Here is a 25,255-nt window from a genome sequence, read left to right as displayed (position 1 = left end):
GATGTCCTGTGGGAGAGTAAGAGAAAGGGAAGTTCCTCATGTAGACAGTGCCGTGTTTGTTCTGGCTTCCCTAAGTACACTGGGTTCTGAATCCAGAGCCTGGTTCACACAGGGTGCACCTTAGCTCTAGACCTGAGCAGTTCCTGTGCTGTTGCCTTTCAGGACGAGAGCTTGCTTGTCGCTTCTCAGAGGCAGCGGTAGATACTGTGACCTCGCTTTTCTAATTAAATTGTAGGGAAAGAGTCTATTGGCGTGTCATTTACTCAGCGGTATATTAACTGTTGTGTTTCCTCCAGCAGAAAAAGACAAGATCTTCAAAGCCTTCAAAGTCAGAAAGAGAGAAGGAATCCAAAAAAGGAAAAGGAAAGAATTCGAAGAAATGAAATCATTGTTTAGTACCAATAACTGCTGTTAACTTACCCTCTCGACCAGTCCAGCTGGCCTAGAGACTGAAAGCCTCACCCTTTGCCAGAGTAACAAGTTTGGTGTAGCACAGCGGGGTGGCCTGGTGGTCCCATTATAAAGGACGGTACAGCTAGAAAGTCTAACTAGCCAGCTCTCCTGCACCTCTTATAGAGGTGGATAGGACTGTTCCAGCCCTGCAGTGGCCCTGCCAACTGTTAGATTGCTGGGCTTCAAAGTGACTGTGTAGAATCAAAACTACAAAGTACACAGGCATGGAGTCAGAGTTTAGTTAACCATAGCAAGACGGGACACAGTGGGCATCTTTTGTAGCTTAAGTTTATCCTAATGGTCTTTAGAGGAACAGTGCTCAAAAGAATTTTTTTTTTAAACATGGTAGTTATTTTATGGTGAAATTCTGTAAATAAACCTTAATCCAAAGCAGCTACCACCTGGAGCCGAGTATTCTTGGTGTATTATCAGGTATTTTGCAAAGCGTGCATCAGGAGTCAGATATCCATGTAACGCATGGGTCACTTTGTCATCTTGAGACAATTATGCTGTATATTACTTTGCTTATTAATTTGGTTGGATTACAATATTCAGCAGTTCTTACTAACTCTGTGAATTGCTGTTCTGCAGGTGAAGGGTCAGAGCTCAAATTCCCAGCATCCCCTTGTCCTGACCACATTGCTGCTATAGGTAGTCTGAGAGAGGCCACTTGGCTAGTCAGGGTGTGCAGACATGGGACTGCTACACATTCCTGTCCCCATGCAGTCTTAGCCATCAGGTTGAAACCAGTAGTGGAGTGTAGGCTGGGTCAGACCCACAGGCTCATTCTGGCCGGGAGATGCTGTCCTGTGATGGAGTCTATAAGCCCTACTGGAATTCCAGATTGTATCTAGAACTGTGCTTGTTGAGGGACCCTGGGCCATGGCTGTAACCCGGCCTTTTGGCGTTTCGTTCTTTTTAAATCAGAAAGTGCTCAGAGGTCTATGCAGCCTCTGAGAGGTATATGCCAAAAAGATTATAAAGGAAGGGCCAAGCTCTGTCTTTTTGAGTTCTCATGGCCTTGTTGGGAGAAGAAACAGAAGTCCTGGAGACATTGAAAGTGTATTAACCAGCATGAAAGATGTGTTTCGTGGAGGTCAGTCAGTTATTATGGAAATAAAACACTGCCTTAAACCTGAGCCTACTGAGTCTTGCCCCTCTCTCCTGTGTTGAAATTTGCCTGCTGCTGCAGTGAAGGCTTCCTCACCCAGAGGATATAGATGGTTTTTGAGTGCATATTCTTCCATTTCTGTTACTTTGGGACAAAAAAGTCGTGTTTCCCGCTGTTGGATATGCATTCCAGGAAAGGGCTGGTAATCTGCTTGCTTTCAGAACAAAACCCAGTGCTCGCTCACAGTTCACTTATAATTTAAATGGTGAATGCTGGGAAAACGTTGTAAAATAATAAAGTTTAGAAACTGTAAATATGCTGTTTAATACAGGAGGACAGCAACAGGAGTCTGCTGGGTTCCTCCTTGAAGCCCCTAAACATGAAGTAGGGGTGCAGGGGAAGGGTGGGAGTAGAAGGAGGAAGGACCCACACGTCTGCGTTGGGATTGAACCTCCTAGCAGCTCCTGAAATGGCCTGTGGAGAGCACCGAGTCATGGCCGTTTAAATGGCTGCCTTTCACAGACAATTTCCTGTAGTCCCTTTTGATACATTTTATTTCTTGACCTCTTGGGGTTATTTTAAGTGAGTAGACTTGATATACACCAGGAATGAAGATCTTCCTGGAGTTCTGAGACAAGTGTGCTCACACGGGAAGGCTGAGGTATGGGAATCTCAGAATGCAGCCTGCTTGTCTTCCCCATGCCAGGTGGCCGGGATTCCCCAGTGCCATGAGGTGGCGGCTTGGCACTGGTGAGGTTTTTATTAAGAGAGGCCAAGGCTTCTGGTGAGCCCCTAAGACAGCAGGCACAGCAGGAGTGATGACGGTGGGATGTTAAGACAGCAAGAAACATTACCGGCACTTAGGCCCCTAAGCGCCACTGTTAATGTTGAGTTGTTGGTTACTGTATATAAAGGCTAGTCACATGACCCAGCAGACTCAGGTCTGTTGGCTACTCAAGCTGTGGTGACATTGGTCCTAGGTCATGACAAAAAGTGAAGTACAGATTTCTTGCAAGTGAGTGTGGCACTTGAAAAGAATCTTCAGCCGGGTGTGGTGGCGCACGCCTTTAATCCCAGCACTCGGGAGGCAGAGGCAGGTGGATTTCTGAGTTCGAGGCCAGCCTGGTCTACAAAGTGAGTTCCAGGACAGCCAGGGCTACACAGAGAAACCCTGTCTCGAAAAACCAAAAAAAAAAAAAAAAAAAAAGACAACAAAAGAAAAGAATCTTCAACTGCAGAAGGTAAGAGATAATGTTTATGTCTCAGAGGGAATCAACTGATAAACTTTACATTTGTGTGCAACAGAATGAGCAGACAGACACTAAGTGTTCTCATTTTTAAAGGATGGCTTGTCTTTGGTGTTTTGCTTCATGCCCTTCCTACTTCAGACTTTGTGCAGTGTTCTGTCTGCCCCGCCAAGCTTCATGTCTTTCTCTTTATCCAAATCCAAATCCAGGAAAATGTTACATGTATCTAGTCAACAATTTTATTTTAAAGGAGATACTTAAATATAAAAGTTACTTAAAAAAACGTAGTATTTACAATCATATACGATTAATAGTACAGAGCACAGAATATATAGGACTTTGAAGAGGAAGTATACAGATTTGAGTAAACAGCGGGTCGTGTCACTGTGTCACTGCAGAAGCTGAATGTGCTGGCCTGGCTCATGTTTCTGAATCCAAGGAGAATCATTCTTTTATGTCTCCCAGGCGTGGACACAGCTCCCCCAGGAGAGGTGCCATCTACTCGGGAGCACTGTCTAAGGAAGGGACAAACAGAACATTTAGACGGGTCTCAGGTAAAATGGCCTGCCTGGTGATAAAGCTGGTTTCCCGCTCATTTCCTTCGACTTTCAGACAGACAGTATTGAGCTTCCTGCCCAGAGCTACATGGCGTGCTACTGAGATGTTGCTATCATATGGGCCCGCCTTACTGTGAGAGATTTGAAAATGTTGAGGCTGCTTGGCAGGCTAGAGAGAACATGATTTTCCTGAAATGAGACAAAGGTTCCTTCTGAGCCAGGGAGCAATACCTTCAACAGTGGTCACTGTGTAAGGAGACCGAGACCGCATCACGACAGTGCATAATCCCAGCCCACTGAAGACATGGCTTCAAGGAGCTCTGATTGACACAGTTTAGGTTTCTAAAATGTATCATACATTGATGCAGGGCAGGATCCATTAACATGGCTCCGCCTTTACAAGTGGCAGAGATACACATTTGTCTTCCCACAGATAGAGCTGTAAAGTTGGGACAGAATCCAATAAGCAACCATATGCCCAAAGGTTTTGGAAAGCAGCTGGGGGCTGCTGTCTTTTGAAAGAGAGATGTGTCAGGTTAGAGTCAGGGCCTCCCTGTGTGTGCACCTAGGGTAAGCCCATGAGCCAGGGGCGGCTGGAAACCACGCCATGGTGAGCTGAGTTCATCCATTCCCCGAATAAAAGTTGATTTTAGCACTAAAAAAAAAAAATCAGTATAAATGGGATAAAGGCCTGGAGCCAAGGGAGGAACTTTTACTATCAGTTCACACGATTCATTTGACAAAATTGGATATTCAGAAAACTAAGAAAAGACGAACTAGATTGGGGGCCTTTCTGAAAAAAGAAAACAAAACATCGTAATAAAAAAGTGATAATGCATGATGTCGCAAGCCTGTGATCCCGGACCTGCAGAGCAGGAGCACCACTGCAAAGTCAAGGCCAGCCTGAGTGAGAGTGAAACCTACTTTCAAAACCTGTAAAATAGCTCAATGGGTAAAGGGGCCCTGATGACCTGAGTTTGACCTGAGTGTGTTGGAAAGATAGCAAGAAAGTGAAAAGCCCACCAAAAAAATACTTGCAAGTATTACACCATAACACTTACATTGACTTTTATAAAGGCAAACTAGTTGTAACTTTGAGACACGTGCAAATGGCCGACAAGGACACAAAAGATGCTCTGCCCTGCTTCACACTCACTGAGCCACATAGACTAGGAAACGAATTTTATGCTGCAGCTCCTGTGAGAACAGTTCCACCGTTCAAGAACAGCAAAAGGGCAGCACAGAAGCTAGAAGAGACAGAGGCTGGAGCTGGCTCCAAGCCTGCGTGTGTGACCATGACCTAGAATTCCATTTTAGGGAATTCCAGGTCAGGGTCCCTCCGCTCCCCTCCTGCAAAAATCCTTGTCACTGGAATGAGTGGGAGGAGTATGTGTGTAGCTTTGTGTGGCCAAAGTGAGATTTAGGAAAAGAAACTATGTCAAAAATCTCTGGGCCGGGCATGGTGGCGCATGTCTTTAATCCCAGTACTCGGGAGACAGATTTCTGAGTTCGAGGCCAGCCTGGTCTACAAAGTGAGTTCCAGGACAGCCAGGGCTATAAAGAGAAACCCTGTCTGGAAACAAAACAAAACAAGACAAAACATCTCCGGAAGTCAAACTTTGTATAGTCAACCGAAAAGCTCCCATTTAAAGGAAGCTGGCTCTAGTTGTAAGGGAGGGGCTGATTAAAAATAACTCCTTTAATCCCAGCACTTGGGAGGCAGAGGCAGGCGGATTTCTGAGTTCGAGGCCAGCCTGGTCTACAAAGTGAGTTCCAGGACAGCCAGGGCTACACAGAGAAACCCTGTCTCGAAAAACCAAAAAAAAAAAAAAAAAAAAATAACTCCTATAGTTTGATCAAATACATTCTAGTTAGAATCCATGATGCAGCGTTGCCACCTGGAAAGCCTTATTACATAAAGGAAAGGCCTGTTGGGACCGTTGGACTTTGATAGTTACATGGTACACAAAGAGGAGTCCATGTGAACATGAAGAATGAAGTTGTGTAACTGGGCTTTGGGGCCTTTACCTGGGCCTGCGGCTCACTATTCCGTCTCTGTCCGTAGGTACTGGGAGCAGTCTGTAATTTTTTTCAGTTGACTGGAGTTTAATCTTTCTGAACACATGGGACACGTGCTTTCACTGTTGAGTAAGCTGTTTGGGGGAGATAAATGCCGAGTAAATGAAATATATAATTAACACGTCTTGATCTTCAGGTTAAGCTAATGGGAAAATCTTCCACCTCCCTCCACCTCTTAACATGTCCACTGAGGGGCGACAAGAGGGAAAGTGCTCTCAGGTCACAGAAGGTCCTTCCAAGATGACAGATTTGGGTCCTCGGGATCTTTAGGGATATGGGGTGAGGGGCCCTCAAAGCAAGGGAGTGGCAGAAAATAAAAGATCCTGTTTCTGGATCCATTTGTGGTACTGGGACTGTGTTACTTACATCTTGAATTCTGAGTACAGAGCAGGGAAGCCACAGTGAGGGCACATTGTCCAGTCGTCTTTCAACATGTGTCGGCCCTGGAAACATTTAAGAGTAAAGTCTGTCATCTCTGAAACACTGAGCAAACCATAGCTGAAGACAGGCTTCTGGCTCAGGACATCATTGGTACTTCATATTGCTGGTAACTGTCTAGAAAGATGCAGCCAAAAGGCTATAGCTGAGTTTGACTTAGCCGGCTCATGTTTAAAGATGGAATAAGCTTTGACTTTTCCCTTCAATATGTGAATTTATTTTCCTTCAAAATATAGCTTACATTAGCCAAGGGATAAACAGTTAGTTTGACATTTTAGTTTTCTGATATAGTGGGTCTTGGAGCAGTGAGCTTAAGACAGTATTTCTCTGTATAGATCTGGCTGTCTTGGAACTCATTCTGGAGACCTGGCTGGCCTTGAACTCAGAGATTCGCCTGCCTCTCTGCCTCCCAAGTTCTGGGATTAAAGATGTGTGCCGTAAACACCTGCCTGATGCCTTAATGGTAAAAGTAAGCTACTAGTTATAAATGCCACAGTATGCCTCTGGGCCTGTGTGCTCTGAACTTCACCTCTGTTGACCATGGAATTTCATGCTAAATGTTTTGGAAAATGAGTCAGAAGACTGTATCGAAAGTGAAGACAACATTGGCACATCAAGTAAGTATTCAAGGGGAAAGCGGACATTGTTACAGGGAAACTTACTGTTGCAATGCAATAGGGAATGTTGTTTTTACAGCCAGGACAGAGGAGCTCACATTCTGGGAGAAGAAACTGGCAGAATGGACATGGGGTGGTGGCCTCTTCTGTCTCTGAAGTATCGGGTCTCCTGGGGAAAGCATTTACAAATACCACTTGATTCCTTGTAATGCGGTGAGAAGAGAAGCAGCACTGTCTAGAAAGAGCTAATTTTTTTACAGGCTTAAGTACTTCCCAGATATTTGGCAGCCAGAGCCTAGATCCCAGGAAGAGGAAGCACTCTTGAGTCTGGCCAGATCCAGCTGGCATTCCCAGCCAATGCACAGGGTAGCACAGGCAGGCCTTAATGTCTCCTCACTGGTGGGCGAGTGTGGCAAATGTGGGATTTTCCCTCTGTGTCTTGGGTGTGATTGATGGTAAAGGCTGCCCAGTGATGTTAAACAGACCTTTTCAGGCCAGTGAGCTTGTCCTAATTCTTCACTATCCAGTATGGTGGCTATGAGCCATATGTAGCTTTGGAGCACTTTATGTAAGTGTTCTTCAAAGGACTGTTTTAAAGCTGATTCTGTTTTAAAATTTTAAGAGCTGATGGTAACTAGCTCTGTCCCCACCCCTACCCACTTTTTTATGAAGCATGTATGAATTAGAAGCTTCCCCCTGAAGCTGTGATTGGATGGTAGAAAAGTCTATGTTTGCCCACCTGACCATCGCCTCAATTTTCTTTTTGTACTTGGCATCGATTTTGTTGCGGTATTCAGGCCTCATCAGCATAGCTGCAAAGCTGAAGGCAGAGTTCTTCAGGCCTGCCCTGTGACACTCAATCACCGTAGACGTCAGGATAGGCACGATGTCTGCAAGACAGCAAGAGCGGACAGCAGCTGAGTGCATGCTAGTCTGCGTTACACAAGCTATCTCAAAAACAAAGACGTCAGGGAGGTGAACTCTGACCCTCTAGACTTTTGTATGACCCAGGAACTAAGAATGGTTGAAGGAAATACCAAGATATTTTGTGATATGTTAAGTGCAGTTCAGATATCTGCGTCCAGAAATTAAAGTTCTGTTAGAACCCAGCCCCACGTGTTCACTTACATCTTATTCACACCAAATGGCAGTTAAATAGTTGTGACAGATCAAATGGCTTAGATGTTGAACATCTAGTTCTTTACAGCAAGTGTGCTGACACCTGTCACACTGTGTGATGAAGTCTGTTCATTTAAGAGCGTTTAGTGACAGTCCTTCCAGGAGAAAGGGACCTTTCCCTGAAGCCATGTCCTGCTAGGCTTGGAAACATGACATACCAATGTGATCTTGGGCACTTACCTCTCTTTGTTCTGGCTTCCTTACTATAAAATAAAAACAGGAGCTACATGTACGCACAAGTCCAGAGCCAGTTAGCAATAGAGGGACTGTAAACACTGGGCTGTGAGCCTGCCTCTGGGACCTCAGCTTTGGGGCAGGTTCCCGTTTCCAGGACAGGTGAGGGGCTTGAGGCACCCATGTATACACGTGCTGGCTCCTCTCTTTCTGGCAGTGAGAACATGTCAGGCAGGTGGTTCCTGGGTGGCCAGCTGCCAGTGAAATCCCTAGGCTGTGAATGTAATGCACTCCTGGTGCACACTTCAGACTTAGTGTCCCAACTTGCTCTGGGGGAGGTATGACTCAGGTTCTGTGTGATTGTCCCAGGAGGGGACTCTGAAAGGCTTGTGCCTGCACTTGGTTTGCTTTAGGCTTTGCCCCAGGCACCTTGTTCTGCTGGCTTAGACCTTAGCTACTGCACTAATGTGCTCAGCCATATTGTGCTTCTGGGACAAGTGTCAAATTTTGGGGTGGTCTTAGGAACCTCAGCCTACTACCTGGAATCATGGGGATAACTGATGTCACCACACAGGGAATTGTGAACATGCCTGGTTAGGGAAGTGCACGCCTCAGCACCTGTCTGAGGCCTGAGGTGTGCACAGAGCTCTGTGGAGACAGTACTTACGCGATGGGAACTTGCTGATGTTGTTGGCCACCCGAATGAGCATGCGCGCTCCCTTCATGTGGTCTCCACTCTTAACATGAATCTGAAATAAATTATGTCTTTCATTCTTGCAGCCTTATATTAGCTCCAATGCATGTTTGCTTCCTTAAACAACTTCTTGCTTGTGGCCCAGAACGTGGCTAAGCTGAGATTCTCAAGCCTGGCCTGGCTCCTGGTACTGGGATGTTGCCTCCTATTTTTCCCTTCAACAGCTTGTCCCCAGCACTGTGGCCCTGTCCTGTGTCCTTCAACAGCTTGAACCTGGCACCACAGCTATGTATTGTATTCTGTCTTGGGCCACCCAAGGTAAATTCAGATCCTTGGTCCATCTTTTATGTAGAAACAGGTAAACTGGCCTTTATGGGGCTAACAAATTGTCTAAGTTGTAGTGAGCCCCGAGTGCTGAGTGAGTCAAGGTCTAAGAGGGAGGAGAGGAGGGCTTGTGAAAGGAAGTAAGTTGAGCCTATGGCGGAAGGGCCTAAAGCAAGGCAGTTATGAATGGGGTTTGGGAAACAAGAAGGTGGGATGGGAGGCAGTGGTGGTTGGGGGGAGGTAGGTGCCCAGACCAAAGCCACAAAGATACTGTGACAGTGTTACATTAATCTCTTCAGCCTTGACAGGGTTAAACAGTTTTGTTTGTTGTCGTCATCTTTTTTTGTTTTGTTCTGTCTTTTTTCAAGGCAAGGTTTCTCTCTCTGTGTAGCCCTGGCTGTCCTAAAATTTCCTCTGTAGACCAGGCTGGCCTCAAACTCAGAGATTTGCCTGCTTCTGCCTCCTGAGCCCAGGGATTAAAGGTGTGCACCACTACCATCCTGCCTTGTTTTGGTTTTTTGAGACATAGTCTCTCTAGGTAGCCTTAGCTGTTCTGGAACTCACTATGTAGATCTCCTGGGATTCAGAGTTCCACCTGCCTCTGCCTCCCAAGTGCTAGGATTAAAAGTATGAGCCACATGCCCAGTCCAAGGGTTAAGTGGTTTGGATACCACAGTCACAGATTTTAGAAAGTTCTGGCAGTGCTCCCTGCTGTGTGAGAGACTGGCCTAAAGGTGAAGTTACAGGGTGCTCAGGCATGGAGGGGAGTGGCAGGCTGGCTCATCATGGAAGAGACTGGCCCAGCTGTGCATGGCTCCATCTTTCCAGAATCAGCTTTTCCCACCACCTTGTTCTGAACTTCTCTCTACTTCTTCTGCCTTCATTTTGCTGGATTTGCAGTCCTGAGAGACACTGGAATCATCTCTTATGTCTGATGCTAGCAAAGACTTCTCTGCCTTTCCAGCCTTCCCCCACCCCAGGAGGTTCCTCCAGAGGCCTCAAGGGAACTGCACTCCCAGGGCTGAATGTTGGAATCTAAATACCTATTCTTTATAATTAGTGTTTTGGGCCTGTAGGGTTTACCGTGGCTATGTAAATTTAAAAATTACACGAAGTGTAAGTGTTCACTGTACCAGCTCCATGCCAGATGTCCCTCAGCCCGGCAAGGGGCCACCATACTGGTCAACACAGACACTGTTCTGCCACTAGAAGATTCTGTTGGACACTATCGATCTAGCTGATAATTAGGATTTTAATCCTCACACTTGACTGTGTGAGGGGCCATCAAGATTAAACGAGCTTGCAGGGCTGGACAGATGAACTGATTTAGCACTGATAGGAAGAGGAACTTTGGTTGTACTGACACTTTGGGAAAAATATGTAAATTCAGGCCTGTCTACATCTTTACAAAGCCCTAAGTGTATAATATACATATGGGGGTGGGAGTGAGGGTGGGGGTGGGGGTAGCTAAAGAGCTGGCTCAGTAGACTTGAGATCTGCTACCAGTACCAATGTTGGGTAGATCATAACCTGTAACTCCAGCTCCAGGGGGAACTAATGCCCGTGGTTTCTGCTTGTGTGCACGCACACACACACACACATACACACTTTAGAATAATACAAATAAGTAAATCTTAATAACAGAGGAGCCAGGGATGGTGGCACACTCTTGTAACCCTAGCACTGGTAATGGGGAGGCAGAGGCAGGAAAATTGCTACAGTTTCAAAACCAGCCTGGTTTACACGGCAAGTTCCAGTCCAGCCAGGTATAAACAGCATGGCTATCTTAAAGCTAATAACAGAACAAAAAGAAAACCCTATGTAGGGTTGGGAGCTGTGCTTGTCTATTATGTGTGAGGCCCTGGACTCAAGTCCCCATCTATATGCATACAGAGAATATAAAAACCAAAGCAACCAAACAAAAAGACCCCAAATACACATTTAGTAACAAACAGGCCAGTCTGACCTACATAGAGAGACCCTGCCTCAAAAACAATAACAAAGCCCCCCAAATGGGAAAGTATACATAGCAAAGTCTGCTCCCATCTTTCTTCCTCTCCTCCCCTCCGTTACTGGAATTTGGTGTCCTCACTACCCTCCCCCACCCTCCCCCCAGCTCGGTTCTTCAGGCTGCTCCTTTTAGCCCTCACTGCTGTACTTGTTACTTCTTGTCCCTCGGAATATAAAGGACAGCACACTGCAGCTGGCCTGCATGTTGCTTTTGCTGCTTGAGAATAGAGATCCAAGAAACAGCTCTGATGCTCGGACAGGCCCCGAGTGAAGCCCCGCTATGTGAGCAGACCTCCTGGCACCCATGCCTGCCACTCTGTCCAGGCCTCACCTTCACGAGAATGTAACTGTGCAGGATCATGAGGTTGGTGGCCATTTCGGAGGGGATCTTGATCTTCTGGGCTTTAAGTTCTGCGTACATACTGAAAAGAACATCGTGTGCATTCCGATAGTTTCCTTGGCAAAAGAGAAGATGGTATTATTACCATGGAAGACGGGAGACTAGACACTTGTCTTACAAGTATGTCTATTAGTCATGTTACTAACAGTTTTTTTTTTTTTTCTATTTTGTTGATGGTAATAACAGACAAGGAATCACTCTGGTAAAAAAATGCTGGTGTCTTAGAGGCTACCCACAAAGTGCACTGAGTCCTTCAAGTTCAGCCTCCTCCTCAGGCCCATGGTTAGAGCCCCCACGCTTTCCCGCTGATTAACTTTCCTCTGGAGCTGCAACAGGATGCCAGGGTTTCCAAAATCTCAAGCCTTACTCCAAGCCAACACCCTAGCCCTCCAAAAGGGAGGCTGGCATCCCTGGCTCCTCTGTCACAGCTCAGTGGCAGGATTATCCAGTATGTGTGAGGCTGTAATCACCAGTACCACAAAAGCAGACACCCCATCCCCACCCCCAAAGACAATGCGATCCAGCCAAAGTTCTTGTGCACAGGCTCACAGCCATGTTGGAGCTGGCCTGAGCTTTCCCAGGCAGGCAGCAGCCTCATCTCTTGCTCTTACATCCTCAGCTCCATCCTCCATGTCTGCCCACACCTTATCTTTAGGAGGCCCTGGGCCCTTCTGGTCAGATTTCTTTCTCTACTGCAGCACTTGTCACCCTGAATAACAACTCTGAACTCAATTCCTTCCTCTTGCTTCTAATCGTGACCCTTAAGGGCAGAACTGTGGCCCAGTTCTCTCTGGGTCCCGAGTTCCTGGTGTGCATCTGAGAGACAGAAGGTGTCAACATGAGCAGAAACAAATGTGAGTGACGATCCCAGACAAGGTCACTGACTTACTCAATAAGTATGTACAGAACACGCAAGTAAACACAGCTATTCTTAAGACTCCATTAAGTAGCTCTGCAGGTTATGAAGAGCCAGGTCCATAATGCTAACAGCCAACATCTTTTACGTGTGAAGGCCAGATACATGCAGTTTGAGGGGAATGCTGTCAGGGTGTTAGAGAGGACACATAGTGCACATGCAGAGAAGAAACAGCCCAGCAAAGGACCTCCGTGTAGCCACTTCACATCCCTTGGGCTAGGGCATGACTTTTCCTTCTCTGCATCCTAGAAAACGGGATCTGGAGTCCTCTGGAGTCAGGCAGCCTAGGCTAGAAGCTAGCTACTCTTTACTGGCCTTTCTTCCAGTATTTGTTTAGGTAGAAAAACTTATCAAGGACCTGGTGCTAGAGACATAGCTTGGTGGTAAAGCCCTGTCCTGGCATAGGCTGGGTCCTGGCTTGAGCCCTAGCACCTCAGGAACCAGTTAGTGTTAGGAACACACCTGCAGACTGCTCTTCTCTGGCGATGATGATGGCGGTCCGGGCTGCTTCACGGTACTGCTTTAGCGCCATGTACAAGCGGAACAGGTACTTGGCATCCTGGTGCACAAACCATTAGCAAGACATCACTTCCTTCATTAGCCAAGCGGAGGGAGAAACACCTGTAGCTGTGTTTCTTTCAGTCATAACCACATTAAGCTCCCAGAAACAGAAGTGACCTTTTTAAAAGCCAGCGAGTTGGCTCATGGAATGTTTGCCCAGCTGAGTACGTGTGGGTGCTTATTCTAAGGGGGGGGGGTGGGGGGGAGCATTAACTAAGCTAAACCCTCAGGTCTGCCCTGTGTTAGTTTTGTGGATAGGAAGGTGAACAGAACAGGACAGAGTTAGACTCTGGAGCAAAGTGACCCAGTCGCACTCTATTCCTGGAGGCCTGCTCCACACAGCCTCTCCTGGACTGCAGACCGGGACATTTTAACACCCATGGAAGTCTCTTTTGTTTACAAGGCCGTGACCACTTTCCCCTAGATTCTAAACCAAGGCTGTTTCACTTTGTACTTGGGAATGGTTTCCACGTTACCAAGGTTAGCGGACACAATGGGAGAGGGTGTGGGACAGCAAACAAGGGACTGTGCCTTTTGTCAAGTCACTAAGCACTTCTGGGTCTCCATGATATCACTGTAAGATAAAGGTAAGGAGTACTGAGTGAGATTCAGTCTCCTGCCCACAGTGAGGGAGGGTACCGCTGTCTCTCCTCAGCAATGACTAGAGACTGTCACAGCAGATGGCTTTGCACATGAAGACAGAGGGGTACAAAGGGCTCCGGGGCGCTTCCTCAGGCATGGCATCTGTCCTCACCAGGATGGGGAAGGCAGATCTCCTGCAGTAATCTGCAGAGACATGGATTCTGACATCTGACACTTTTAGCCTGACCTATGACTTATACTTATGTTTAAGATGTCTTTATATTCTACAATTTTAAAATTATAGATAAAACACTCCCCCCCCCCCCCCCCGAGACAGGGTTTCTCTGTATAGCCCTGGCTGTCCTGGAACTCACTCTGTAGACCAGATTGGTCTTGAACTCAGAAATCTGCCTGCCTCTGCCTCCCAAGTGCTGGGATTAAAGGCATGCGCCACCACTGCCCGGCTCAAAACACTTGTTTTTAGGGCTCAGTGCTAAGTCAACAATTTCAACGATTATTTTATACAGTTTCTAGAATAAAATTATAACAGTTTAGAAAAAGCTGGGTGGGGAGGACTGTTACATGGGGAGGACTGTTACATGGGGAGGACTGTTACATGGGGAGGACTGTTACATGGGGGGAGGACTGTTACATGGGGGGACTGTTATATGGGGGGACTGTTACACGGTGGGACTGTTACATGGGGGAGGACTGTTACATGGTGGGACTATTACATGGGGAGGATTGTTACATGGGGTGAAGACTGTTACATGGGGGAGGACTGTTACATGGGGAGGATTGTTACATGGGGTGAAGACTGTTACATGGGGGGACTGTTATATGGGGGGGGACTGTTACATGGGGGGAGGACTGTTACACGGTGGGACTGTTACATGAGGAGGATTGTTACATGGGGGGAGGACTGTTACATGGGGGGAGGACTGTTACACGGTGGGACTGTTACATGAGGAGGATTGTTACATGGGGGGAGGACTGTTACATGGGGGAGGACTGTTACATGGGGAAGACTATTACATGTGGGAGGACTGTTACATGGGGGAGGACTACTACATGGGGGAGGACTACTACATGGGGAGGACTGTTACACAGGGGAGGACTACTACATGGGGGGACTGTTACATGGGGAGGACTGTTAGATGGGAGAGAACTGTTACATGGGGGAAGACTATTACATGTGGGAGGACTGTTACATGGGGGAGGACTACTACATGGGGAGGACTGTTACATGAGGAGGACTATTATATACGGGAAGACTTTTACATGGGGGAAGGACTGTTACATGGGGGAGGACAGTTACATGGGAGAGGCAGCTATTGCACAGGTCCACTCTGGCATTTATGGCACTTTCTAACATGGCTGTGGCTATTTTCTGGGTGACACTTGTATAAGTGTGTCAAGTCAGGACAGGTGAACAGAAGACCAGAGAAGACAAGACTAGGACATGGGCACCCGCCCTGCAGAACCTCCTGTACCTTTGGCATGCCATCGCTCTCCCCCATCAGGTGGTCTATCAGCTGATTGGTCAGCAGTTCATCTTTGGCCTGGCCCACCTGTTTCACAAGAGAGAAACCTCATCAAATTCTGCATCTTAAATTCTGCAGGGAGGGGGAGTGGGGGCTGAAGATCAAACAACTTTCTGCTAAGGAAATGGAATTTAAAAAACCTAACAACATGAAACACAATTTAGCCTGGAGTCCTTTTTCATTGGTGTGTAGTCGTCCTCAATTACATCCTTAGATGGTATAGCTTTTCTTAGCTGCTTGTATCAAAGTATGCTCTTTCTCTTTGAATAGACACAGAGAATGTGCTTCTTGGATGTTTCAATAAAACACTGAGGGGCATTTGCTGTTCTTCCAGAGGACTCCAGTTTAATTCCTAGCACCCACATCAGGCAGGTCACAACTGTCTTATAATTCTAGTTTCAGGGACACAACACCATCTTAATCTGAGAATCTGAACTCAAACATTGGTGTGTGTGTGTGTGGTGCATGTGTGCATATATATATACTTGTGTGTGTGTGTGTGTGTATATGCATGTGTGCATATATATACATGTTTATGTAAATGCATGTGTGTATATATATGCATGTGTGTACATATGCATGTGTTTAAATGCTTGTGTGTGTATATATATATGCATGTGTGTGGGCACATGCCAATGGCAATGTCAGGTTCTTCTATTGTCCTTCACCTTATGTTTTTGAGACAGGGTCTCTGACTACACCCAAAGCTGCCATTCTAGCCAGGCTGGCTGTCCAGCAAGCTCCTGCAATCCACTGTCTGACCTTTCCCTTCCCCAGTGTGAGAGCTGCAGACATGGGCTTAGGGGAAATGGAGTAGCATTTGTCAAATTTACTACAAGCAAGTTCTACCCAAAGGTTCTTCAGGTTCTTCACAACTCGGAGAGTGTGTCCTGATAGGAAAGGATAAAACTTGTTTGCTTGAATACAATTTAGGAAAGAGGGTGGGGCTGTGAATAAGGATTGTGTGTCAGTTGTCATCAGTTTGACAAGGGCTAGAAGGAGTTTGTTATTTAGTTTGGTAAATTTTTCCATGTATTTGGACATTTCTGTTTGGTTTTAAGACAGGGGTCTCAAATAACCCAGGCTGGCCTCGAACTCACTATGTAGCAGAGGATAATCCTGAATCTTTCTCTCTCCCCTCCTGGGATTGCAGGCATCTACCACCAAGCAGTGCTGGGGACTGAGTCTAGGGCTTCCTGGATACACTCACCAACTGAACTGCATCCCTGGCTCCTTCAAGGACACAAACAAACAAACAGCAAACTACTGGCATTCTTCAAAGTTTCCATTCTGAATTTACTTACAGTTTCGATTGCCATTTCTATTGCCACATTATCTTCTGAGCTTGGGCATTTCAGGAAGTGCTTTAGTGCCTAAAATGAGAGATGGACAGCAGCCAGAATTTGTCAGGCCCTGCGAGCTGGGAAAGTCAGCTTTTACAACAGATAGAGTGAGTGAGTGCTCTGATCTCAACCAGGGGTCTGCACAGCTCTGGGTCTTCGGCCTGGTTTTATGGGACAGTGTCTCTTTCACTGGCTGGCCAGGAACTCACTGTGCAGACCAAGCTGTGACCTCACAGAGACCTGCCTGCCTCTGTCTCCTAAATGCTGAGATTTAAGGCATGTGCCACCACGCTGGCAGGTCTACTTCAAAGGCTGAGTCTAGTTTTTCAAAGCGGACGGATCCAGAGAACCTTCTGAAGAATCTAGTTCTGATTTATGGTAAACAGAAAATGTAAAATGTGTTCTCCTCCATGGGAAGGTTTAATTATTTAATTCACTCTTTTGTCTTATGTGTGCCTCTCACGAAGCCAGACAGGTGCTTAGGGCCCAGTCCCCAGTCCCTTCATTTAACATTTATGGGCACCCTCGCTTGTTCATGGGCTGGGCTGGGGTCTGAAGAACAGCAGGAGCTGCCTGACATGGCCCCCCTTTTCTGTTAGATGCACTCTGAGGTGATAGGTGCCATCAGGTGACAGTCACCCAGTCCTGTCCTTTTCATAAACACACACCTATGAAGAAGCTCACAAGACAAAGGGCTATGTGGGAAGTTGGTTTTAGGTGTTCTGAGGAGGAAAGGAGGTTGTGTGTGGGGTGACATGAAGGACACAGAGGGACAAAGATATGCAGAATAAAGAAGTCTGGGGTAGTCACTGAGGAAACATGAGGGTGAGGCTGGCAGAGGCCTTGCTGCAAGTGTCTAGTGAGGCATACTTTCACAGAAACAGCTGGAGGCCATCGTGGGATGCCCAGGCTGGCCGGCCAGCCAGTGGGGAATTAGCTTGCGTGTCAGATAAGGAGTCTGGGCATCTTCTAAAAATGGCAAGCTGGCAGCCTGTTGGGCCGCACTCACAGACATGTTTTCCTTGGTCAGTGAGGTATTCTGCAAATATCTGGGCCTGTATCTTGAAGTGGGGAGACTTAGACTTCTGTTTCTCTTGAAGGACCCTGTGATTGGGCCCTGTAGTGCGAGGCCTCCTGAATGGCAGCAGCTTGCCAGTTTATAGTCTGCAGCAGCACCAGCTCCTTCAGGCAAGATGCAGATGATCCAGCACTCACGGTCACCTCAACCCCAGTGCCTCTTCTTTGGACACTGTACTCCCTGTCTGCCTTGGGCAAAGTGAGTTCTACTAGGGGAGCAAAAGGATGACTTAGCTGCAGAGATACTAGAGGCTGGAGCACTGTGCACTATGTCACCGGATGCAGGGAAACCTGGCTTGGGGTTACACTGATGGCACTTAGACTACATGGGGGCAGAGGTGAGAGACTGTAGGGAGCCTGTGTATGTATGTGTGAGGAAGGAGATTTCAAAGCTGGCTTTGCCCAGGCTGAGCTCCAGTGCCAACAGAAGCCGACACTGAGATTTCAAGTCTCAGTGTCTGGAACATACTGGCATCTAGAATATTTCCTACAATCAGTCCTGTGGTGTCTGGGGGATGTTTCCTTGGCAAATACTAACCCGTGAATACTGGCCACACAGTAAGAAGAATTTTCCAGCCTGAAAATGTCTTTTTTCTCCTTCAAAATATAAGGCGATGCTTTGATAGTCTTCATTAGTTGTGTCTTCAGCACCTACAACAGACGCTCACTGAGCACAATGTCTGAGTAGAACCTGATGACCTGTCATTGCCAATCTAAAAACTATCTAAGACAAGTGTCTTCAAGCAGGAGGCTGGGGCAGGTGACACAGCTCAGCAGGGGAAAGTACACTGCTGTGCCCGTCGGGGGACCTGAGTTTGATTCCCAAAATCGACTCAAAGTGGAAGGAGAGAACCAACTCACAAGGTTGTCCTCTGGCCTCCAAACACACTATTACATGTGTGCTATGTGTGCTTTCTCTCCCACATCATTGTGTACACACACACACACACACGAAACCCAACCAACCAATCTTAAAAAACCCAGGAGACTAAAAGCCCTTCAGAATTGAACAGCAGTTCTACCATCTTGTCTATTTTCATCACAAAGCAAATTTATCATAATTACTTCAGATATAAATTCTGTCTTGTCTCTGTTTCACTGAAAACAGGAATCATGAGAAGAAAGGATAAAGCTTATGTGAAAATTTAGGCTATGATCTTCTGTTATTCATTCAGAACATATCGTTCTCAGACTCTGAATCTCATGTTATCAAACAGTAGGAAGCACTGTGTGTAACCTTAACCATGACCCACCTAGGGCTTCAGAACAATCAGAAGCCAAATTAGATACCTAACATAAAACACAATCCAGCTTGCTGTTCTTTCCTTCCTTCCACCCACCCATCCATCCATCCACCCACCCATCTGTCCATCCATCCACCCATCTATCATTCCATCCATCCATCCATCAGTCCATCCATCCATCCATCCACCCATCCATCCAAGCATCCATCTAAACATCATCCATCCATCCGTCCATCCACCCACCCATCCATTCATTATTGGGCCTTATAACTCAAGTTGGCCTCAAACCTATCTTCCTGCCTCAGCCTCCAGGTCTGACACTACTCTTGTCTGCCCTTCCTTTTGGTGTCAGGTCTTTATGTTGTCCAGTTATCTAATGATTTCCCACTGATGTGTTCCCTTAAAGTCTGAATTAATTTTTCTCATGCTCTTATTAATTTATAGGTGCATGCAATCACAAAAGGGCAAATATTTTATTACCCTGCTTATACCAGATACTTGGAATATTCACATTCATAAAGACAAAGTAAAATAATGGCCATCAGAGGCCGGGGACGAGGGTCATTATTCAGTGGGGACATGGTTTTAGTTTGGGCAGCTGACAAAGTAATAATCCTCCTCAGCTTTAGGCAGTAGGGACCCTGAAACCCGGCAGGTAATGTCTGTGTATCTGTGTCTACACAGCATAGGTTATACAGGCGAGCCTGTGTGCACACCCCTCTCAGCATAGAGCCTAAGAGTCAGGGTTCCTATGATAACACATATTTATGGAGAAAGTAGGGAAGAGAACAGCATTTACCAATGATGTCTGCGTAGATTTCCATTTTGTTGTGCTGCTGAGCCAGGGTGAAGGCTTCATTGTTACATTTGGACAGGACTAGAAACTGGATGGCAGACCCATAGTCACCAAGCTGCAGAAAGAACCTATGACAATGACTTTAGTTAGCTTGACTCTCATGTCAAGTGTATGACTGTGGTGATTAATATTATCCACTTGACAGGATCTAGAATCACCCAGGGGGCAAACTTTTGGGCATGTCTGTCTGAGATAGTTCCTAAGTTATAATTGTATTGAAGGGTGAAGACCCACACTAATGCGGGCAGCACTAGTCCATGGGCTGGGATCGCAGACTAAGTGAGAGGAAGAAGTGAGGTGGGGCCAGCATCCATCTCTCTGTGCTTCCCGGCTGTGGATGCAACCCCACCAGTTTCCTCAGACTCCTACCCCCACCATGATTGGCTGGGAGCTCATGAACTGCGAGCCAAGAGAAAGCCTCCCTCCCTTAAGTTGCTTTGGTCAGGTACTTGGTCACAGGTCACAGTAATGAGAAACATAACCAATACCATGACTTATAAAACCAAACACGTAAAAATAAAAAATGTATCTCATAACTGCAGTTTTGTGTTATCTATTTATACCTGACAGGAATATTCTCATATGCTGACCATAACAGCCATTGCATTCAAAACATCTTGGGCTAATAAAACATAAAAAGAATGCATACATTTGATGAGGGGAGGGGGGGTCTTTCTTTTACACCTTTAAAGGTCCAAATGAACAGGTAGGTGTGCTGTCACCTGGCTACCATCTTGGCTCCGTCCAGTGACTGGGTCTCTCTGACGATGCTCACGGCCTTCTCGGGGTTGTTGAGGTGATCCAGGTAGATGCGGATGACACTGTTCCATTGCTTTGCATTTTCATACGCCACCACGGCTTCCTTGTACCTGTGAGAAACGGGGTTCTCGTAAGCTCTCAATGCTATCATTTTGGGGGGTAGCAAATGTGGGGGACACGTTTCTATTGTGGTGATAGCAGCCGCTGTTTTCTTGAGCTTCTTTGTCCTTCAGAATCAAATGCCAGGAACTTTTTTACTCAAGTGTGCTCTCCAGGGGTGGATGAATGGAAGGGTAAAGGATCGATAATGAATTTTATTTTCTCCGATGAACTAAAAGTGTGTCATTTGTTGACATTTTACTGTGTTTCTATTTTCAAGTGGGAAGACGGTACTAGCAGTGTGGAGTTATTTTAGAAAACAGAAATTACAGAATGCTTCACGGTAATAGGCATGAAGTGAGATACATAATCTTTGCATGTTTACCTCTAGGTGGCGCTCAAGACTAATTCTGCTCTTCCATTTGTGTGTGTGTGTGTGTGTGTGTGTGTGTGTTTGTTTGTTTGTTTGTTTTGAGACAGGATTTCTCTGTATAGCCCTGGCTGTCCTGGAAGACCAGGCTGGCCTCGAACTCAGAAATCTGCCTACCTGTGCATGCGCCACCACTTCCTGGCTTGCTCTTCCAATTTTAACAAGACATTCAGTGTGTATCTGTATCTATTTCCCAAGGTTGCTTTCCTAAAGTGGAAGGCATTACTAACTTATGAAGAGTGTTTTCTCAACAGACACTTCTGAGACCCACCCTTCCTTCCTTCCTCTTATTTTCTTTCTTCTTTTCTTTTCTTTTCTTTTCTTTTCTTTTCTTTTCTTTTCTTTTCTTTTCCTTTCTTTCTTTCTTTCTTTTCTTTTTTTTTTTTTAGGTACTTTAAAAAAAAAAGATTTATTTTATTTATCAGTATACTGTAGCTATTTCTAGACACCCCAGAAGAGGGCATCAGATCTCTTTACAGATGGTTGTGAGCTACCATGTGGTTGCTGGGATTTGAACTCAGGACCTTTGGAAGAACAATCAGTGCTCTTAACCACTGAGCCATCTCTCCAGCCCCTGAAGTCACTTTTCAAGGGCTGTAGAAATTTACACTTCCATCAGCTAAAACAACCAGAGCATTTTGATAGCATGGCTGTTAGTTCAAGATAAAGACAAACAGTAAATCTGGTGGCATGCCCTTATCAGTATCAGGGGTGGAACTTCAGTGTTCAGGAGTGCAGTTCATAACTACATTTCCTCCCCTGGGTCTTTTTGTCCTTGGCCTTTTCCTAGTCATGGTTTGAGATTCTTGTACCTATTAAGTTGTAGAGATTCTCAGTTCATCTAAGATAGTCCCTGTTCATTGCTATATTTAGTATTGCACTGTGGCTTAAACAGCAAGGGATCCCTGTATCTAGTCTTTGCTCCTTCAGTATGCTGAAGGCATCTTTCTTACCATGTTTGTACCATATTGTGCCATAACTTCAGTACTTAGCCTCATTTAGAGGAGACAGCAGACTGAGCCTGGATACAGTCAGGTGTGCCATGCTAGAAAGCGTTTGCAGTGTGGTCCTTCCCATGAGAAGGACAGTGCTAAGTGTCTTCTCTCTGCCTGCCTTCTATGCACATGGCTGACCTACCTGGCTTGCACTCTCAGGCTTTCACACACACCTACCTTCCGTCTGCCTCCTTGGCTTTGGCATACTGCAAGTGGATCTTAGGAGAGGAGACATGAGGGAGAAGTTCGCCAACTTTTGCCCTAGAAACATAGAGTCGAGAACGATATCAACACCATTTCTGGACCAGGAGGACCTGCCCACAACCAAGTGCTGGCTCTCCTTTTCAAGTGCAGCTATACTCTTGCAAACATCTTGGCTCTTAGCCACAATCCAGATTTAACCGCTATTTCTCCTGACACCGCCCCCAACCCCCACTAGTGGGTCAGGAAGATAAAGATGAGTGCGTTAACTCTTTCAGAAAATTAAGGGTTTGTCTTCCCCATACTTTATATGTTCTTTGGGAAGTGACTATGAACGTGAACTCATCTACAGAGGAACTACGGAGATGGCAGCAGAGGAGCCCAGAGAAACCCCTTTCCAGCCCTTACCAGTTCTTGCAGCGGATGTAGACAGAGGCAGCTCTGTCGTAATACTGGCCCTTTTCGTACAGCTGGGCAGCTTCTGAAAATTGCTGCAATGACAAAGGCACTTAGGCCACTGGAATGGTTCTGATCGGAGCACAGGGATATTTACGAAGACCAAGGAGTACCTTCATGTTCTCCAGAATGGCTCCACAGTCTCTTTTGAGGACCCTGCTGGGGTGCTTGAGGGCTTGGTTAGCCCCTCTGCGGATGTCCCCCATTCGAATGGACATCTGAGCCACTCCGGCCAGGCACACTTCGTCGTGTTCCTGTGACAGCAAGGCAAATGCTAGCTCATCGTATCCTAGTTTACCGCGGTGTCCTTCAGCAGCCAATGGCTGCGGCTCACTCTCAATTACCACTGTAAGAAATTCTCACAGCTTTGAAATTAACACTTAAAAAAAAAATCAGCTAATACAAAGTTCTTGTTTCTTCTCAGAGGGTTTGGCCTTTTATACTTAAGAGAAAAGTTTGGCGAGTCCTTGTGAGGATGCCTTGTTTATACCACTTGGTATAAAGTTACATCTAGAAGCAATATACTGGTTATTATAGATAGCATAAATGCCATGAATAAATAAAAGGGGGGAATCATTAATCAAATTGAAGATCTCTATACTATGTATGATTATATTATGTATGCGAACTGTTTAAGTCATTAAAGACAACCTTAAACTTCCCATGTTTGCAGCAGGGTCTCTGCATATATAAATACACATATAAATACTTATATACAAACATACATGTGTATACATATATATAACTTTTAATAGAATTTTTATTTTGTTATGTGTATGAGTATTTTGCTTGCATGTGTGTCTGTGTACCATATGTGCTTGGAGTTAAGGAGAATGTAACCATGTGGGTACTAGGACTTGAAGCTAGGACCTCTGGAAGAGTAGTAGCTCTAAACCACTGAGCCATCTCTCCAGCCCAAAGAGATCACTGAAACTTCATAAGAGCAAAAGCCATATGAAATCATAGTTAGCCTGTGACACATATGTATATAATTTGGGTTTTTTGTTTTTTGTTTTTGTTTTTTGTTTAAGAGAAATCAACAGGCAAGGTCAACTTGGTTCTATTGTGTGCAAAGCTGGGTCTGCCTCCCATGGCCTTTCCCAGACAGTGCACATGGCTCCTTCAGTCTCTTAGGGGCATCTAATATAAATCTCCTAGGATGGACCAGGCTTTCTCATCTATTTGTTCACCAAATGATATTGGCCTATAAATGAGATAAAATAAAAATTTTACTTCTAGTCTTAATTAGAAGCTCATTATCTAGGATGTAATGGCAAACAGATGTATGGATAAAATATATTGCCATCTTTAGTTTTGTGAATTAAAAGTGATTGAAGCATATTCTTGTAAATTGTTAATAAACTGAACAATTAGGCTCACCTAGTAGATACGGAATAACTAAATGCAAATAAGACCTGGATTTTAAAACAAAATAGAAACCTTATTCCTGGACCTTAGGCGTATCTCGCATTTATGCAAGGTTACCTTATTATCACCGGTGATGCCCTTCTCATAATGAGCCAGAGCGTTTACATAATCGCCTCTGAAAGAGAGAAAGACCACAGTGAGTTATTTACATAATCACCTCTGAAAGAGAGAAATGCCCCAGTACAGGGGAACGCCAGGGCCAAAAAGGGGGAGTGGGTGGGTAGGGGAGTGGGGGGAGGTATGGGGGACTTTTGGTATAGCATTGAAAATGTAAATGAGCTAAATACCTAATAAAAAAATGGAAAAAAAAAAAGAATTAAACAGGAATATACACCTTTAACCTAAAAAAAAAAAAAAAAAAAAGGAAAGAGAGAAAGACCACAGTGAGTTAATCCACACTCAATCTTTTAGCTACACACACAAACTTTAAAGACATTCTGTCATCACAGGCTCAGGAAAGATGCTGCTCCACACAGATGCCAGCATCCATTCAAAGGGCAGCAGCAGCATGCTCTTCTCTCACCACTTTAAAAACATTCTGGGCTGTGCTACGCCCTAAGGTGCTTACCAGCTGATATGTTAGGCCTTTCAGGAGCTCTGCGGTGCATTTTATGGGTCACTGTTAGTTAATTATTTCCTTTAGGGCACCAATGACAATCACATAGTCATAGAGCCCTAGTTTTTCCAAATGCCCAATATTTGTAAGAATGCACACTGCAAGAATATGGGTTGGGAGCTCAGCAGTTGAGGCTCTCACTGCTATGCCTGACCTCAGTTTGACTCCCGGGACCTACATGTAAAAAGGAAGTGACTCCTGCCAAGTTGCTCTCTAAGCCTCATACATGCGATATGATGTATGCACGCATGTGCACAGATACACGCGTGCGTGCACACACACACAAATACATGATTTATTTAAAGGATCACCTATAATGTAATCATGCTAGTGTGTTGAGTTAAATAGCTGAGGAAAATAAACCTATTTTGTTAGATGGCACTTTCCAGAAGTTTGAGTCTTGGTCACTCGACCCATTAATTCATATATATATATATATATATATATATATATATTCATATATATATGAATTGTGTGCATGTGTGTACATGCACATGACCTTGTATGCATATGTAGAGGCCAGAGGCTGATGTCAGCTGTTTCTATTGTTCTTCACATTACTTTTTAAAATGTTATTATTTTTACTTTATTTTTTACTTTATATGTTGCCTTCATCTGTGTATGCATGTGTGCCTGACACCCAGAGGCTAGAAGAGGACATCGAATCCCCTGGAACTGTGTTATAGCATCATGTGGGTGTGGGAACCTTACCGGTGTCCTCCACAAGAACAGCAAGCACTCTGAACTGCAAGGCTATCTCTCCGCCCTCCGCCTGGTTTTGAATAGGATCTTGCTGAGGCTTGGTCTGTTGCTCTGTATTCTAATGGTAAGTTCTGTTCCTGAAGGTTTAGCTAGGCCTGTGAGT

At 45.5% G+C, this 25,255-nt stretch overlaps 2 protein-coding genes across 2 annotated transcripts in view; one reads left to right on the top strand and one right to left on the bottom strand.

Annotated features, from left to right (window-relative positions):
* Rfc1 (replication factor C subunit 1) overlaps positions 1 to 1,587 on the top strand; it is a 90,994-nt gene extending 89,407 nt beyond the window's left edge. The window contains exon 26 of the mRNA XM_021162808.3: positions 297 to 1,587. Coding sequence (XP_021018467.2) covers positions 297 to 383 — 87 coding nt within the window. The 3' untranslated portion in view covers positions 384 to 1,587. The remainder of the gene's footprint in view (positions 1 to 296) is intronic.
* A 1,262-nt stretch (positions 1,588 to 2,849) lies between these two features.
* Positions 2,850 to 25,255, bottom strand: part of Wdr19 (WD repeat domain 19) — a 73,250-nt gene continuing 50,844 nt past the window's right edge. Inside the window, exons 21-37 of the mRNA XM_021163489.2 lie at positions 23,832 to 23,889; positions 22,460 to 22,600; positions 22,299 to 22,381; positions 21,867 to 21,950; positions 20,129 to 20,275; positions 19,350 to 19,474; positions 17,845 to 17,957; positions 16,191 to 16,259; positions 14,836 to 14,913; positions 12,662 to 12,758; positions 11,215 to 11,339; positions 8,523 to 8,604; positions 7,242 to 7,392; positions 6,548 to 6,671; positions 5,814 to 5,890; positions 5,397 to 5,521; positions 2,850 to 3,326 (exon numbers count right to left, since the gene is read on the bottom strand). Coding sequence (XP_021019148.1) covers positions 5,413 to 5,521; positions 5,814 to 5,890; positions 6,548 to 6,671; positions 7,242 to 7,392; positions 8,523 to 8,604; positions 11,215 to 11,339; positions 12,662 to 12,758; positions 14,836 to 14,913; positions 16,191 to 16,259; positions 17,845 to 17,957; positions 19,350 to 19,474; positions 20,129 to 20,275; positions 21,867 to 21,950; positions 22,299 to 22,381; positions 22,460 to 22,600; positions 23,832 to 23,889 — 1,663 coding nt within the window. The 3' untranslated portion in view covers positions 2,850 to 3,326; positions 5,397 to 5,412. The remainder of the gene's footprint in view (positions 3,327 to 5,396; positions 5,522 to 5,813; positions 5,891 to 6,547; positions 6,672 to 7,241; positions 7,393 to 8,522; positions 8,605 to 11,214; positions 11,340 to 12,661; positions 12,759 to 14,835; positions 14,914 to 16,190; positions 16,260 to 17,844; positions 17,958 to 19,349; positions 19,475 to 20,128; positions 20,276 to 21,866; positions 21,951 to 22,298; positions 22,382 to 22,459; positions 22,601 to 23,831; positions 23,890 to 25,255) is intronic.

Source organism: Mus caroli, unplaced genomic scaffold (genome assembly GCF_978045245.1).
Source record: "Mus caroli unplaced genomic scaffold, Mus_caroli_1 scaffold_4, whole genome shotgun sequence".
NCBI classification, from domain to species: domain Eukaryota; kingdom Metazoa; phylum Chordata; class Mammalia; order Rodentia; family Muridae; genus Mus; species Mus caroli.
This window is presented reverse-complemented; position numbering and strand designations above follow the sequence as displayed.